This window comes from Microcaecilia unicolor, chromosome 11, assembly GCF_901765095.1.
Source record: "Microcaecilia unicolor chromosome 11, aMicUni1.1, whole genome shotgun sequence".
In the NCBI taxonomy this organism is placed as follows: Eukaryota; Metazoa; Chordata; class Amphibia; order Gymnophiona; family Siphonopidae; genus Microcaecilia; species Microcaecilia unicolor.
The window spans coordinates 160696230-160714767 of record NC_044041.1 but is presented as its reverse complement, the minus strand read 5'-3'; the positions used below and the strand labels follow the sequence as shown (position 1 = coordinate 160714767).

At 46.3% G+C, this 18538-nt stretch overlaps 1 protein-coding gene across 2 annotated transcripts in view; it reads left to right on the top strand.

Annotated features, from left to right (window-relative positions):
* Window positions 1-17349, top strand: part of PTGIR (prostaglandin I2 receptor) — an 83772-nt gene extending 66423 nt beyond the window's left edge. Inside the window, exon 2 of one of the 2 annotated variants that reach the window (XM_030220042.1) lies at window positions 16670-17349. In XM_030220042.1, the coding sequence (XP_030075902.1) occupies window positions 16670-16939 (270 nt within the window). In that variant the 3' untranslated portion in view covers window positions 16940-17349. The remainder of the gene's footprint in view (window positions 1-16669) is intronic. The other variant, XM_030220043.1, reaches the window with a different exon arrangement.
* The last annotated feature ends 1189 nt before the right edge of the window (window positions 17350-18538 follow it).

The window sequence follows — 18538 nt, the reverse complement described above, 5'->3', positions numbered from 1 at the left end:
CCAAATTTATCTCGTGCATATTCATTGTGAATATCCTGAAAACTTGACTGGCTGGCTACGTCCTAAGGACTGAATTAAGAATCCCTGGTATAAAGTGACTTGGGTTCACCAAACCCCTATAACTGAGCTTAGTCACCACAGTGAGTTGGGTAATGTGCATGTGGTATATCAAACAGCCTCACCTCTGGGCACCAGTGTTGCCAGGTGGGCGGTTTTACCGCCCAATTGGGCGGTTTTCCGCGACCCGCCGCAGGAAATTTTTGCCCGCGGCGGGTTGTGGTTTTTTGGGCTCCTTTTGGGTCTTTTGGGCGGTTTTAAAAGCGTTTTTTTCGGCCGCGGGGGGCGGGGTTAGTGACATTTTGGGCAGGGCCGATGACGGGGGAGGCGGGGCCGGTGATGGGGAGGCGGGGCCGATGACGGCGGGGGCAGGGTTGATGACGCGGGGGTGGGGTGTCAGGGGCGGGGTTTGACTTTGGGTGGGTTTTGGGCTGGATTTGGGCTTGATTGGGTGGGAAAAAATGTTTCCACCTGGCAACCCTGCTGGGCACCTTGTAGTCTGTTTTTTGCTGAATCTGGGAGAGTCTCTAGTCAGGAAGGTCCCACACCGGGTCAGCTTAACCATTACACAAGACAGGAAGTTAACTGCGGCAGAAGCTTCAGAGAGGTGGCAAAGAGCAGCTGGAATCAAAGCAAAATAATAGCTCCTGATATCACAAAAATGCAAAGAACCATCAAAGTGTACTTTTATCTGCAGGAAGGTGGGTAATTTTCAAACAGCCCATTTAGGAAACTGCCCTCATTACACATATAGCTGGTCCCCAATGCAGTGGAGCTGAGGGTGACCCCAGGGATGGTTATACATGTTATTTTTAATGTCTATGGCTAAAGAGCTCAAAAATATACAGAAGTAGAGCTATGAAAACAGGCATATAGATAGAAGACTCAAATGTCACCAGCACACCAGTCAAGAGGACAGGCCCAGGGAGGGTAGCGGAGACTTTCCACCTTATAATCGAAAGAGAAAAACGCCTAGATTTCGACCCAAATCGGGAGATAGACGTTTATCTCACAAAAACGAATAAATCGGTATAATCGAAAGCCGATTTTGGACATTTTCAACTGCACTCCGTCGCGGATGCGGACAAAGTTGATGGGGGTGTGGCGAAGGTGGAACTGGGGCGTGGTTATCGGCCGAGGAGAGATGTACGCGTTAGGGCGATAATCGAAAAAATAAAGGCGTTTTTAGCGAACATTTAGGCCACTTTTGTTGGACCTTTTTTCACACGAACAGGTCCCAAAAAAGTGCTCTAAATGACCAGATGACCATCGGAGGGAATCGGGGATGACCTCCCCTGACCCCCCCCAGTGGTCACTAACCCCCTCCCACCACAAAAAAATGATGTTTCACAACTTTTTATTTTCACCATCAAATGTCATACCCACCTCCCTGGCAGCAGTATGCAGGTCCCTGAAGCAGTTGTTAGGGGGTGCAGTGGACTTCAGACAGGTGGACCCAGGCCCATCCCCCCCTACCTGTTACAATTGTGCTGCTTAATGCTTATTAGTCGTCCAACCCCCCCAAACCCACTGTACCCACATGTAGGTGCCCCCCTTCACCCCTTAGGGCTATAATAATGGTGTAGACTTGTGGGCAGTGGGTTTTGAGGGGGATTTGGGGGGCTCAACACACAAGGGAAGGGTGCTATGCACCTGGGAGCTCTTTTACCTTTTTTTTGTTATTGTAAAAGTGCCCCCTAGGGTGCCCGGTTGGTGTCCTGGCATGTGAGGGGGACCAGTGCACTATGAATCCTGGCCCCTCCCACGAACAAATGCCTTGGATTTATTCGTTTTTGAGCTGGGCGCTTTCATTTTCCATTATCGCTGAAAAACAAAAACGCCCAGCTCACAAATTGTTGAATAAAACATGGACGTCTATTTTTTGCGAAAATACAGTTCGGTCCGCCCCTTCACGGACCCTTTCTCGGAGATAAACGCCCATGGAGATAGACGTTTTCGTTCAATTATGCCCCTCTTTGTGACTTAAGAGCAATCTTCAAGATTTCTCAGGATTTAATTTCAGTCAGTGCATATATAGCCAATTTGCAATAAGGGTTAATTTATCATTAAGAATGTTCGCTTCTTGGGAACTGTTAGTATGTAGGGAAGAGAGATCTGAATATCATCAGCAGAGATATATGCCCCCCCTAATATTCAAAATCATTTAATTGGCCAGGAATGGCACCTGTCTGGTTAAATAGTACTTAGCCGGCTCTCTGTCAATATTCAGCGGAAGATAGCCGGTTGTCTCCTGCTGAATATTGCCGTCTAGCAGCTAGCACAGTGGGTCCCAAACCTGATCCTGGAGGCACCTCAGCCAGTCAGATTTTCAGGATATCCACAATGAATAGTGGAGGCAGTGCATGTAAATCTCCCTGAGCCCTTTATGTGAAAAGTGTGCTGCTAGAACACTGAAGGTTAGGAGTGAGGCAGTAATGAATGTGGAACTGGTATTTTGAGTAAGGGAGCATAGAATTTGATGAACCTTACCTCAATGGGGTGCTTCTATAATTTGTTTGTAGTAAAATTCCCATTTGGCAGATGTAAGGGCCATGTTGTAGGAATAAATTTGGGATCTAAATTTCTGTTGGCTCAAGGCAGTGTCTCCTTCTCCAATGATGTTCACAATGTCTCAATTGTCTTTTTAAGAGGAGAAGGTTAGAATTAAACCATGGATCATGCTTATGTCTAGAAGATATAATGGGGCATGATCTGAGAGGTTTTAATGTGTCAAATTTGGGAGAGTTCTTCATTCCATAATTGTGCTTGATACCCTAACACCATGGAGTAGCATTTTTGAATAGAGATGTCCAAAACAGATGTCCATCTCGCATGTATTTCCCAACAGAAAATGTCAGGATTTCCTGTTCAACAATACGTGAAATGGATGTCGGTGTGCTGAGGACTTCCAGCATGAACAGCCCAGAAGTGTAGCCAGGTTGTGACACCAGGGGGAGTGGAGAAGAGCATGCACACATTGCGTAGGTGCAACAGACCACCTGAAAAATAGGCAATGGCACCTTTTGATGTCTGTTTAGGGGAGTGATCATTCCCCTGGTGCCCCACCTAGCTACACCACTAGAAGAGCCATTTTACAAACTGGAATGTCCAACATATGAATGGCTAAAAAGCAGGGACAAGGACGTCTGTCTGGCAGCATTCTTAGAAGAATGGCCACACAGACATTCCTACAGAGCAGAGAGGCAGCCTAATGGTTAGTGCAGTGGACTTTAAACCTAGGGACCCACTTCAAATCCCACTATAACTCTTTTATTTTGTAACTGTGAGGCCTCCAGGAATTGAAAAATACCTACTGTAGCTGAATGTACACTACTTCAGTAGCCTTCAGACTTGCAGGTCGCTTATATCAGTGGCGTAGGCAGACCTAGACATGGGGGTGGGGGGGGGGAGCAGAGCACAAAGTTGAGGGCACATTTTGGCCCATCTCCCTGCTGCATACCCCTCCCGCCACATCATCATACCTTGGCTGATGGGGGTCCCCAACCCCCCCCCCCCCCCCCAGCTGAAGCGTTTGTCCCACTCTGGTGATGCATTGCCTGTGCTGTTCTTCTTAGTGGTGCTGTGCACACTCGTTTTAATGAAACTGAGCATGTGAATGCTCAGTTTCACTAAAACGAGCATGCAAGGCACAACTGAGAAGAGCAGGGCAGGCAATGCAGCGAGAGCAGCGTGGGGCAAAGGCTTCAGCTGGCGAGGGTTGGGGACCCCCACCAGCCAAACTAGGGGCTCCAGAGCCAATTTGGGGGGGGCAAGGCCTCCATGGCCCCCCCGTAGCTACGCCATTGGCTTATATATTTGGGTACAGTAGGTATTTTTTCAGTTCTGGAGGGCTCACAACAAAAAATAAAATAGAAGAGTTAAAATAGGATTTGAACTTGGGTCTCTTGGTATAAAGTCTTCTGCACTAACCACAAGGCTACTCTTCACACTTGCTTTCTACTTTGCTAAGAATGCTCATAATACTTGAAGCTATCATAGAAACTTGTATCCCCTTTCAGTTTCACTTTCAGGGGAGAGGGACAGCAACCACTGGAGGATTAAGGAGGTGTCATGCCTTGATCCCTCCAGTGGTCAGCTACTCAATCAGAGCACCTTTTTGTGCAGGTCTAACTTAGGATGTCCTTCTGTTTAAGGCTTGGATATTTCTTTCCATTTGGTGCTGGACGTCCTAATTTTGGCCCTTCCTAGTCCCACCCAAAACATGCCCACAACACGCCCCCCCTTGCTATTTGGAAGTACTGCAGTATTGAACGTCGATTTTCTGCATTTGCAAAATCGAAATTTGGACATTTCAAGCACATGGACATCCATTTAGGCATTTTGAGATGTCCATATGCTTGGAATATTGTATGAAAGGAATCAGTGTTAAACTTTTTTTCTACACATTAATTGATTTGATTTGCTTACTTTTTTTTTTTTGTCTATTAGATTGTAAGCTCTTTGAGCAGGGACTGTCTTTCTTCTATGTTTGTGCAGTGCTGCGTACGCCTTGTAGCGCTATAGAAATGCTAAATAGTAGTAGTAGTAGTAGTACACTATATTGGTTAAGGCAGCAGATCTACAAGAGACACAATATAAGATATTACATAGAGCATATATTTCCAAGGCGAAAGGGGTGGTTATGGGACTGTGGACAGAGGATAGATGTAGCAAGTGTGGAAGAGAGGGGGGAACTCTTACTTACTCGTTTTTGGAATGTTCGGCTCTGGTGCTGTGGAATGAAGCATTTCAAATACTAAATGCCGTTTTGCAGCGGAACTTGGAATGGGACTGTGCAACTCTATTATTGGGCGAACAATCATTATTGGTAGCCCAGGGGCTTAGGCAACTGCACCGGAGATTCCTGTACGTTTCACTACTGCTGGTCCAAAAAACTATATTGCACTTCTGGATTTCCTCGGAACAAGTATCGGGGGAGGTGTGGAAGGCAAAAATGAGGGAGGTGGGCAAATATGAGAACCAGATCTACCGCGGATCTCCTAAACTGATTAATCGTCAATACGCTTATTTGTGGGCCTCTTGCTTAAACATGATTGGGTAAGGACGAGGGGGGGAGGGGGTAAAGGGCAAGAGGATGCATGGGGATGTGTGTTGTAGCAAGATGTATAATGTGTGTAGGGATGTTAGAGTGTGATTGGAAGGTGGGGGCAAAGTAAAATTCGATACAGAGTGCATTTCAGTTATAAAGCTTGTTATTGATAACTGTGTTAAAATAGATATGTGTATTTGTTAGATTCGATTGATGTTGAAATACTTTCCTTGCAATTGCACTGTGTATTGAGAATATAAAAATAAAAAAAGAAAGGAATCAGTGTTGAGGGATGAGAAAACTTCTCTGAAGTGAGGTCCTGGAAATCTTTAGTAATTCGAATTAAAGTATCAGAATCCTGGAGCAGCAAGTGCATCTGCAGTGTAAGTTGGGAAGCCTGTAACATGAGATAGTGTGAAGAGGGGGCTAAGATAGTATCAAGTGTTTAGGTGGCAAAATGAATGGGGGCAGTAAAAAAAACACAGAGATGTAGGTCACTAATAAGGTGGTGAAAGTCTGTACTGAAAGGGACATGAGGGTCATCAAGGTAAATATTGAAACCCCCTAGTATGAGGGGATCCGGATTTTGCAAGGCAATGTTGACTTAGAACAGATTGATGACCTGGAAGGAGGGGATAGAGGGGGGAGGTAAAGGAACAAGAATCAATGGGTGGGTTGGCAGACAGTTGAAAAGATAAGATTTCCAGAGGGGGGAGCCTGAATGGGGGCAAGAGACCAAACAGGTAAGAATAAATAGGAAAAGTCCAGAGGGCAGGTTTGTGTCAGACAGGAGGTGTCACGATCTGTCAGCAAAGTTTATCTTAGATATAGAATATCTAGGGAAAACTGATGGACTCCCAGAACCCCCCCCCCCCCAATACAAATACCCTGGTAGTCTCCTTTCTAGGCCTCCCACCTAGCTTAGTGATATCACGACCACCCCACGCCCCCACACCAACACAGGGGGCTGGAGGACACGGGACTGGAGATCCAGTGGACCTCCAGCCCCCCTAACACCCCCCCCAACAGAAAAGAGGGCTGGAGGTCACTGGACCTTCAGCCCACACCTGGTGGTCTAGCAATGACCATGCTCCCCAACACCTGGTACCTTAAATGGAGGAGAGACATGATCCTAGTCCCTCCTCCTATGAGCACCGCCTCCAAAATGGCAGCACCAAACCCTGACCAGTGCATCCTGGGATGCACTGGACAGGGCTTCCACACCAAATTAGGGAGGTGTTAGGGGGGCTGGAGGTGTCCGGGTGGAAGGGGGGGTTGTGAGGGCTTGAAGGGCACTAGGCCACCGGGGCCTTGCTTTTGGGAGGTTCTGGGGGTAGCCACTTGGAATGTTTGACAGAACAATCTGTCAAAGGTGTGGGAGGATTGTGCCTGAGTGTATGCCCAGGCAGAATCCTCCCAAGCTTTCCCCCCGATGATCAATGCTAATAACGTGCCTAAATTTGTATGTTATTAGCGTTGATCATTGGAAGTTAATTCCCACTGCTGTTCCGGCACTATTTCAGAATAGCATAGGGAACTGATCATTGGTGCCTAGATACACTCCTTAGGCATGCGCCACAGTGTTTAGGTGAATTTGAGCAGTACCAGCAAAGGCGTCATATCTGGGTTTGATGTAGGGGGGAAGCCTAAGTGCCGCATTCACAGCTCACTATGGGCAGGACCACAGTACGGTGGCCAGATCAGCAAGAATGTCATGTCCAGATTCAAGGTGCTCTAAGCACTAGTGGGGAAATTCCATATCTTGATACCAAAATGTAGGTACCACAATGGGATGAAGAACTTCATGCCAATTTTATAAAAGCTTAAAGGCACACCTAAGCCATTGTAGAATTTGGCATGCCAAAATATAGATGTGCTCAGTGGCGATCCTAGCCAGCATTGCGCCCCCCGGCGAAATGACCCCCCCCCCCCCCCCGGGTGCACGCCGCTGGGGGGGGTGCCGTGGTGCGCGCCTGTCAGCTGAGTTCACTGACTTCGCTAACTTCGCTGCAGCTCCCTCTGCCCCGGCCGGAACAGGAAGTAACCTGTTCCGGGGCAGAGGGAGCTGCAGCGAAGTTAGCGAAGTCAGCGAACTCAGCTGACAGGCGCACGCCGCGACACCCCCCCAGCAGCATGCACCAGGGGCGGACCGCCCCCACCGCCCCCCCCTTGGTATGCCACTGGATGTGCTCACTTATGACAGGTTGATGGCTGGTGTAAGTTGGCGCACCTAAGTGCACCATGTAACACATGCAACTGTTAAATTACACATGGCAACATGCCCATGGCCTGCACATGGCAACTTGCCCATGGCCTGCCCATGCTCTGCCCTTGTGTATGCCTCCCCCCACCACACATACACACAGTCATATGCTAAAAAAAACTGGCTTGTATGTTATAGAATAGCATCTAGCACTTATGGACATAACTGCCAATTACTGGCACCTCTGATGTGAGTAAGTGCTATTATTCTATAACATACGCATGCATACTAGGCACCAAGTTACAGAACTGTCCTTATATCTTTCCATCACATTGGACAGGGACATTCTCAGACAGATTCTCACAAGGACTGATAGCTGGTGGTTATCTCAAGGCTTCTAGAGATTATATATTGGAAAGATGGGGTTGCATCAAGAAAGTTGTACTAGAAGAAGTCCCTGAAAAGAATGAAAAAAACAAACATGGCCAAAATGGATGACTGAAGAGAGTTATAAAATTGCTCAAAAACATAGAGAAGCTAAAACTAGAGGAGGAAAGCAATCGCAGAACTGAACCAGAATTTCCAGTGTGCTGCAGGAGGAGAAAGAGAAGCATTACAACAGTGCATGCAAGGAATTATAATCAGAAAACATAGGAGGAAAAACAATATCAGCTTTCCTAAAGCTACAAGAGAAAAATTTAGCCACAAATTAGAATGCTATAAGATACTCAAGGTCCATACTGAGCAATGCTGAGAAGATCATGAAAAGATGGAAGGATTACACTGAGTCATTACACCATAAAGATGAATAGTTTTAATCTGTACCTTAAGATCAGGAACTATTTGTGATGGAAGGAGAAGTCGAAGAAGCACTGAAAATTTTATCAAAGAACAAAGCACCAGGCATTGATGGCATTCCCAATGTTGAAGTAGTATAGCAATCAGATACAGCTGTTACAATACTTACAAGGCTCAGCTAGGAAATTTGGAGGACAAGAAAGGTTATCCAGCTGACTGTGAAAATTATTGCACAACTGCTCTGATCCCAACAAGATTCGATTTAAGATCATCCAATGGAGACTACAGCCATACCTGGAACATGAACTGCCTAAGTTCAACAGGGTTCAAGAAAGGGAGAGGAACAAGAGACATCATCATGAACATGAGAAGGATCCTTGCAAAGAAGAAAGAACATCAAAAAGGCTATCTACATGTGTTTTATTGACTATAGCAAGCCTTTGACTGTAAATCAGGAAAAACTCTGGGCTGCATTAAGAAGCATGGGTATACTAGAATACCTGATAGTTCTCATGCAGAACCTTTACACTGATCACGAAGCAACAGTTTAAACAGATTGAGGAGAAATAGGATGGTTCAAAACTAGCAAAGGTGTTTGATAAGGTTGCATACTTTCCCCATACTTGTTCAATGTATATGCAGAACACATCATCATAGAAGCAGGATTGTATGAAGAAACCCAAGATTTGAAAGCTGGTGGAAGACTCATCAACAAACTATGTCGATATCATGTTACTGGCTGAAACCAGTGGAGTACCACACGTGGGCCTAGGTGGGCTGGGGCCCACCTAATTTGGACTCAGGCCCACTCAAAACCCTGCCAGCTGAAGGCTTCCTCCTCCTTGGCCAACCAGCGCTTTTCCAAATGGCAGCCGGCACCACTTGCGTCAAGCTGATCCAACAGCAACCCCTCTGCACATGCTCAGTTTTTGCCTGCTGGCATCATCGTCAACTCCAGATAAGTGCTGCCGTCTGCTGTTTGGAATAGTGCTAGCTGCCTGAGGAGGAGGAAATCTTTAGATGGCGGGGTTTGGGGATCCTACCAGTTCAGGTATTTAATATTTTGGGTTTGTGGGCAGCTGGGGGTGGGGGAAGTGCAAAGGGGCAGTCAGAAGAGAGCAGAGCGGGGCTGGGAGGAGGAAATTCCATGCCCGCCCGCCTTGGGCTCAGGCCCACCCAAAATCAGCCATCTGGCTACGTCCCTGGCTGAAACTAAAGGTAATCTGAAAGATCTGATTATCAAGATCAAGGACATAATCGCAAGATGAGCCTGCACTTTAACATGAAGACAGCAAAGATCCTGACAACTTGTAAAATCAACAGCTTCTTCTTTGATGGAGAAGTAATAGGATGGGAATAGTAGACAATTTCAAAAGTTGGTCAGTGAAGAAGCGAGAGAGGAAGTAAAATTGATTCTCTCAAATTATGATGGAGAAGAATCCTGCATATACTTTGGACTGCCTGAAAAACAAATCAATCAGGATCAGAGATGAAACCTAAGTTTTACTTGGAAGATCAAATGTCAAAATTTTAACTTTCATACCTCCAGAGCTTTTTTTGAGGGGGTACTTGGGGGTACTGGGTACCAGCACCTTTTCCATTGTCTGCTAAAATTGACCCATGGTCCCCAAGTTTTAATGAAAGAGCTCAGGCCCTACACACCAATTCTGCCTTGTCATAGATTCTGTGACTGGTTTCAGGGGGCCTGGCTATTGTGGGATGGGTTCCTCAGTGATCACCCCCCACACCTGAAGGGTGACCAGGCATTTGAGTACCGGCACCTTTTTTGCTAGAACAAATGCACTGCATACCTCAGACCCATCATGCAAAGCGAAAGACATCATGCTTGGCAAAGCTCAAAGCCAACACAAAAGAGGAAGACTAGCAGTGTGATGAACTGATATAAGGCGTGATATCTCTCATACTCTCCATCTGATTGCCCTAACTGAAATTTGGCTTTACCCTGAAGACTCTGCTTCAGTCGCGGCCCTATGCCATGGAGGTTATCTTTTCTCCCATACTCCTCGCCCGGTTGGCCACAGAGGTTATAAGTGCATTCACTCTGCAGCTCCTCAGTACCTCTCCACTCTCATCTCTCCCTACATTCCTCCCCGGGAACTCCGTTCACTGGGTAAATCTTTCTTATCTGAACCCTTCTCCTCCACCGCTAACTCCAGACTCCGTTCCTTTTATTTTGCTGCACCATATGCCTGGTATAGACTTCCTGAGCCGGTACATCAAGCTCCATAGTAACATAGTAGATGACGGCAGAAAAAGACCTGCATGGTCCATCCAGTCTGCCCAAGACAAACTCATATGTGTATACCTTACCTTGAATTTGTATCTGTCCTTTTCAGGGCACAGACCATATAAGTCTGCCCAGCAGTATTTCCCGCCTCCCAACCACCAGTCTCGCCTCCCATCACAGGCTCTGGTACAGACCGTATAAGTCTGCCCTCCCCTATCCTAGCCTCCCAACCACCAACCCCCCTCTTCCCCCCACCTGCTCCGCAACCCAATTTCAGCTAAGCTTCTGAGGATCCATTCCTTCTGCACAGGATTCCTTTATGTATATCCCACACATGTTTGAACTCCGTTACCGTTTTCATCTCCACCACCTCCCGCGGGAGGGCATTCCAAGTGTCCACCACCCTTTCTGTGAAAAAATACTTCCTGACATCTTTCCTGAGTCTGCCCCCCTTCAATCTCATTTCATGTCCTCTCGTTCTGCCGCCTTCCCATCTCCGGAAAAGATTCGTTTGCGGATTAATACCTTTCAAATATTTGAACGTCTGTATCATATCACCCCTGTTCCTCCTTTCCTCCAGGGTGTACATGTTCAGGTCAGCAAGCCTCTCTTCGTACGTCTTGGAACGCAAATCCCATATCATCCTTGTAGCTTTTCTTTGCACCGCTTCCATTTTTTTAACATCCTTCGCAAGATACGGCCTCCAAAACTGAACACAATACTCCAGGTGGGGCCTCACCAACGTCTTATACAGGGGCATTAAAACCTCCTTTCTTCTGCTGGTCACTCCTCTCTCTATACAGCCTAGCAATCTTCTAGCTATGGCCACCGCCTTGTCGCACTGTTTCGTCGCCTTCAGGTCCTCAGATACTATCACCCCAAGATCCCTCTCCCCGTCCGTGCCAATCAGACTCTCCCCGCCTAACACATACGTCTCCCTTGGATTTCTACTCCCTAAGTGCATCACTTTGCATTTCTTCGCATTGAATTTTAATTGCCAAACGTTAGACCATTCTTCTAGCTTCTTCAGATCTTTTTTCATGTTTTCCACTCCCTCCGGGGTGTCCACTCTGTTGGAAATCTTGGTGTCATCCACAAAAGGCAAACTTTACCTTGTAATCCTTCGGCAATGTCACTCACAAATATATTGAACAGAATCGGCCCCAGCACCGATCCCTGAGGCACTCCACTACTCACCTTTCCCTCCTCCGAGCGAACTCCAATCACCACCACCCTCTGGCGTCTGCCCGTCAACCAGTTCCTAATCCAGTTCACCACTTCGGGTCCTATCTTCAGGCCGTCTAGTTTATTTAAGAGCCTCCTGTGGGGAACCGTGTCAAAAGCCTTGCTGAAATCTAAGTAGATTACGTCCATAGCACGTCCTTGATTTAATTCTCCTGTCACCCAGTCAAAGAATTCAATAAGATTCGTTTGGCACGATTTCCCTTTGGTGAAACCATGTTGTCTCGGATCTTGCAACTTATTGGCTTCCAGGAAATTCACTATCCTTTCCTTCAGCATCGCTTCCATTACTTTTCCAATAACCGAAGTGAGGCTTACCGGCCTGTAGTTTCCAGCTTCTTCCCTATCACCACTTTTGTGAAGAGGGACCACCTCCGCCGTTCTCCAATCCCTCGGAACCTCTCCCGTCTCCAAGGATTTATTAAACAAGTCTTTAAGAGGACCCGCCAGAACCTCTCTGAGCTCCCTCATTATTCTGGGGTGGATCGGTCCCATGGCTTTGACCACCTTTAGCTTTCCAAGTTGTTGATACACACTCTCTTCCGTGAACGGTGCTCTATCCACCTCATTCTCAGGTGTAATTTTGCCAGTCCCTCTCGGTCCTTCCCCAGGGTTTTCTTCAGTGAAAACAGAACAAAAGTATCTATTTAGCAAATTGACTTTTTCTTCATCATTTTCTACATAGCGTTTTGTTGTATCTTTTAGTCTCACAATTCCCATTATAGTCTTTCTCCTTTCACTAATATACCTGAAGAAGTTTTTGTCTCCCCTCCTTACATTTCTAGCCATTTGTTCTTCAGCTTGCGCCTTCGCCAGACGTACCTCTCTCTTGGCTTCTTTCAGTTTCATCCGGTATTCCTCCCCGTGTTCCTCCTCTTGAGATTTTCTATATTTCTGGAACGCTAACTCTTTAATCTTTAATTTCTCAGGCACTTGCTTTGAGAACCATATCGGTTTCCATCTCTGGCCATCTTCAAATCTAAGCTAAAAGCCCACCTTTTTGATGCTGCTTTTAACTCCTAACCCTTATTCACTTGTTCAGAACCCTTATTTTACCATCCTCACTTTAATATTCCCTTATCTCTTGTTTGTCCTGTTTGTCTGTCCTAATTAGGTTGTAAGCTTTGTTGAGCAGGGACCGTCTCTTCATGTTCAAGTGTACAGCGCTGCGTACGTCTAGTAGCGCTACAGAAATGCTATGGATGCTACTCTAACAACAATTAACTGCATGACTAAAGACCAAACACAGTTCAGAGCAACTATCCACAGGTTATCATGAGTCAACATCAATATCAACCTATGATCTGGTGCAGGAACTAATGGTGCTGGGGCCGCTTGATAACAGTGATCATAAAATGATCAGATTTGATATAAACTCTGGAGTAAGTATGCACAGAAAATCCAATACTTTAGCATTTAACTTACAAAAAGGAGAAGAACGATTAAAAAAAAAAAAAAAACTTAGAGGATCAGCTGCAAAGGTCAAAAATTTATATCAGGCATGGATGCTGTTCAAAAATACCATCCTAGAAGCCCAGGCCAGATATATTCCATGTATTAAAAAAGGAGGAAGAAAAAAAAGTACAAGAACAGTGCTGGGCAGATTTCTACGGTCTGTGCCTTGAGAATGGCAAGGACAAATCAAACTCGGGTATATATATATACTAGCCGTTCAGCCCGTAAAAACGGGCTAGTATAGGAAGGGGGGGGGGGTTGAAAGGCCCCCCATCCCGCCGCTGCCGCTCCCCCTCCGAGTTCGCCCCCCCTCCCCGGAGCCGTCGCCACCCACCTTCCACCCAGTCGGGCCCTCGCTCCGCTATTGAAACAGCAAGGGCACGCAGCTCTACTGCTGAGCTGCCGTGGCCTTCCTTCTTCTTCTCTGCCTGTGTCCCGCCCTCGTGTGATGTAACGTCGTCGAGGGCGGGACACAGGCAGAGAAGAAGAAAGAAGGCCGACGGCAGCTCAGCAGAGCTGTGTGCTGCGTGCCCTCGCTGTTTCAATAGCGGAGCGAGGGCCCGACCGGGTGGAAGGTGGGTGGTGGCGGCGACTCCGGATGGGGGAGCGTCAGCGACGGCAGTGTCCCTCGCAAATGCGCAGTAGAGACCCTCTCTGTTCCGCCCCCGTCATCATGTATTGACGCGGGGGTGGGGCAGAGAGGGTCTCTACTGCGCATTTGTGAGTGAGTACGACACTCGCCATTTATATATATTGATATGAAGTATCATATACCATGTAAAATGAGTTTATCTTGTTGGGCAGACTGGGTGAACCATTCAGGTCTTTATCTGCCATCATTTACTATGTTATTATGTTGAGGGAGGCATAACACTGAATATTAGACTAGGTCACCTATAGGCTTATTTTTGAAAGAGAAGAATGTCCATCTTTTAACATAAATCGGGAGATGGACGTCCTTCTCCCAGGGACGTCCAAATCGGTATAATCGAAACCCAATTTAGGACGTTTCCAACTGCATTCCGTCGCAAGGACGGCCAATGTTCAAGGGGGCATGTCAGAGGCATAGCAAAGGCAGGACTTGGGCGTGCCTAACACTTGGACGTCTTTGACCCATAATCGAAAAAAACAAGGACGCCCCTGACTTGGATGTTTTCACGCGGACCTGTTTCTCTTACAACTAAAGCACAAAAAAATGCCTGAAATGACCAGATGACCACCGGAGGGAATCGGGGATGACCTACCGTTACTTCCCCAGTGGTCACTAACCCCCTCCCACCCTCAAAACACATCTTTCAAAATATGTCATGCCAGCCTTGGATGTCATACTCAGGTCCATGACAGCGCATGCAGGTCCCTGGAGCAGTTTTAGTGGGTACTGCAGTGCACTTCAGACAGGTGGACCCAGGCCCATACTCCCTTACCTGTTGCATTTGTGGAGGGAACAGTGAGCTCTCCAAAACCCACCACAAACCCCCTGTACCCTTGTATAGGTGCCCCCCTTCACCTGTAAGGGCTATGGTAGTGGTGTACAGTTGTGGGTAGTGGGTTTTGGGGGGCTCAGTACACAAGGTAAGGGAGCTATGTTCCTGGGAGCAATTTATAAAGTCCACTGCAGTGCCCCCTAGGGTGCCCGGTTGGTGTCCTGGCATGACAGGGGGACCAGTGCACTACAAATGCTGGCTCCTCCCACGACGAAATGGCTTGCATTTGGCTGTTTTTGACATGGACGTCTTTGGTTTCAAAAATCGCCGAAAATCAGAAACGTCCATGTCTAGGGATGACCAAATCTAGGGACATCCAAATTTAAGGATTTGAACATCTCTGACGGTATTTTCGAAACGAAAGATGGACGTCCATCTTGTTTCAAAAATACGGGTTTCCCCGCTACTGGATTTCGCCATTTTGCAAGGACGTCCAAATTGCAACTTGGACGTCCCTTTCTAAAATGCCCCTCCTAATCTCCTTGTATTGGCCCTGCTGTATGTGCCACTCTGAGGCCAAAAGGTCATAAAACCAAATCTCTCAGGATTTCATTCCACTACCACCTCCTCCACACTACAACTAGTGATGGGCCGCCAAAAGATTTTTGTGCGATACTTCCTGTGTTGTTGACAGGAATTTTAATTTTATTCAGGTTTTTCTGTCCATTTTGCTGTTTTGTCAGTTGCTGATAATAATGCAACATTCTTTGGAAATAGTACACAATATGTGGAAAGAGAGTGCACTCTTTTCCAAGTTTGCACATACATGCTATTATCAGCAAAACACAAAAGGTGTTGGATTTTCTGTTCATTTTTGCTTGATAACATGCAAACAATATAGAATGTGTTGTTGACATTTCCTGTCATTGTAAATAACAACCCATTCCTACATCCACTGTCCACGGTGGTAAATTCTAAATGATCACATCTCCCATAATCCCAACTGTAATCCTAGTTGCTGGGAATGTATTGAGGAGGGCTAAAAGGAGGACCAGTGGCAGAAGGATCTGAATCTCTATAGTTGGTAATGTGATAATTGTGGATTCAAATGTTTCAGGACATTATGTTGGGTTTCTCTATTTTTGCAGAGATGCCAAGTTTCCCAATTCCAGGCTAGAGATTTTGGGACACTCCTGAATTTCTGACCACCCCATCCTGGTGCATTATGAGACTTGCGGCATGAAGTCCAATGGGCAGGCTCAGGCACTACAAATCCCACACTGCTTTGGGACATAATTTCAAAACCAGGACCAGTCAAAAAATCTCTAGCCTGGAACTGGGTAACTTGGCATTTCTGTTTTTGTGCTGTGGTTTTCACTTTTGCTGCAAGGGTGGAACCAATAGACCTCCACAGGCGGGAGAGATAGGCCTTATCAAGAAGTGAACACATAAGCTTCTCTCTGCCCACTTCCCCTCTCCGTTTTCTCATCTCTAGTGGCAGACTTGCCTTTTTACATACAGACCATTTGTCCCCTGAAGGCAGGATCTTAGGACATAGCTGTATTTAATTTTTTCAATCTGTGGCAATGAGTAGAGGTGAAAGTCATTGGTCCTAAGCAGAGCTACAAGTGTACCTGAATGTAATTCACCTTGAGCTACTACTGAAAAAGGTGTGAGCAAAAATAAAACAAATAAAGTGTCTCCCAACTTCGACCTTGTCTCAGAACAATTATATGAAGCAGTCAACAATAACAAATGTCACAGTGATTACAGAAAAATAAAATTTAACTACAACATGGTTTGATGTATTCCGATATCTCTCCCCAGATACATGGGACATCATTAAATTGGGGGGGGGGGGGGGGGAATCTTATGTGATAGTTCCATGATGAGTACAGATAGAAAACAGTAAGAAACATGGCTATGTAGGATACTTGTTTGATTAGACACCAGAAAATTAACCAGGCAGACTAAAGAGTAACTGCTGTTCATCTGCCAGTGTTACTAGGAAGACTAAAAGGGAAGGAGTTTGATGAAAGGCTGATCAGGGAAGGATACACAAATACAATTACTGGAATCTCTAACACTTGATGCCAACTGTATATTCACAAGTCCCGTGCCTTGTTCTCCAGTGCTAGTGGTGAAATGCATCTGCCCTTGTCTCACCCCATGTCTGTTTCCTCTCTCCACAGATTCGGGGTTATATCAATGCCATCTCCCCTATTGACAATGGTGTGGCAGATCTGGCGGCCTTCCGCTTCAGTGCTACAAACCCTATTGTGGACCCCTGGATCTTCATCCTCTTCCGCAAGACCGTCTTCCGAAGCCTGCACCACCTGCTCTGCTGCTGCTTCTCCTGGTTTCATTTATGGAAAGACAGCAGCAACCTCCAAGTCCAGGAGTCAATGAGACCAGAAAACCACTACAGAGCAACCTTCCAACCACCCAAACACTCCTGCTGAGAAAATCATGAAAAGGGGAGCAGGGAAGAGCTTGACTGGGGCTTTTAGTGACAAAATCTGCATGAACTTTCAGGTGCCCTGTGAAATTCCCATCAACCATCATAGTGTGAACTTGCCACTATGAACTCCCGGCTGGCTGCAGATCCTCCTCCTTTTTGAATGGGAGTGCAGCATGTGCTGTCTAAACTGGAAATAGTACCGGCTTTATAGGATCATTGCTGCTGCAGCAGTCGGGCATGATTCCCTGAATCAAGGAGACCCTGTTCTTTCCAAGCTCCAAGAAAGTCCAAGAGCGATGACGTGAATGCTTAGGATGTTTTGACTGCTAGTTCCAGTGATCATAAATCCTGGGAACTAGAAGCACTGAGGAACCAAAACTTGTAAATTAAAGTTATCATGTGATGATGTATTGTCTTAGTAGTATCTGCCTCATTTTTAAAATACAAGCACATAAAGTATAGGAAATTGTGCAACTCTTATAGAGTGGTAAAAAAAAACAGCCCTCCTTCCAGAAGTGAGATAGAGAGGAGCATTCTGTGGATGAGAAGAAGAGACACAGTCTTCTGCCAGTGAGGAATACAGGAAGAGAACTCTGGGAGGAGATAGCACCGATACCCTCCCTCTCCCCTTATGGGACAGGAGAAGGCGCTCCAAGGGAGATAAGGAGACAGCCCTGCCTAGTGTGGGACAAAGGAGAGAATTTGGGGGGAATAAAAAGGTGACAGCTGATGAGGACCGGAGGGGGAGCTCTGGGTGTGAAAAGGAGACAGTCTCCTCTTAGTATGGGACAGGGAGACAGTAATTCTGGAAGTAAGAGGGTGACAATCCTTCCCAGTGTGGGACAGAGGTGGGGCCTCTGGAGGAAGGGATGAACTTTTTATTTATAGGATGAGCACATGGAAACTGCAGGCATTTTAAAATAACTCACTCTTGTCTTGCCTACTCCCCTCCTTTCTAGCTCCCAGCCCCTTCACAATATCTTCCCCTCTCTTGGCATTTATCTTAAGGCTCTCCAGACAGTACCCACTAAAACTGATTAATGTGATCTGCTCCAACAGAAGCATATATCTTTCTCCTCCAGATCCTTCCTACCACTCTGCTATCAACAGGAGCCTGAAATGTTTGCTTCCTTTAAAAAGGGGGCACATATGCTCTTACAATGTTATATTAAACTGCCACATGTTTATTCTAAGAAACTACTACAAACAAAATCCTACATCACTTGGGAAGAAGATCAGTACTGTCCTGGTTAGCATAGTATAATGTGTCCCTGGAGTCCTATTCTAAATTAGGAGTTCTCAACCCAGCCCCCAGAACACACTTAGCCAGTCTGGTTTTCATGATATCCATAGTGAATATGCATGAGATACAATGGCGGTAGCACATGCAAATCTATCTCATGCATATTCATTGTGGATATCATAAAACCCTGACTGGCTATTTGTATCCTGAGGACTGGGTTGAGACCAGCTGTTTCTGAGACGCCCTAAAGCTGTATTTCTCTCTCCAATTAAGAACAGTCCTCTACAGCAGTGTTTCCCAAGTCCAGGCCTGGAGTACCCTTGCCCATCAGGTTTTCAGGATGTCCACAATGAATAT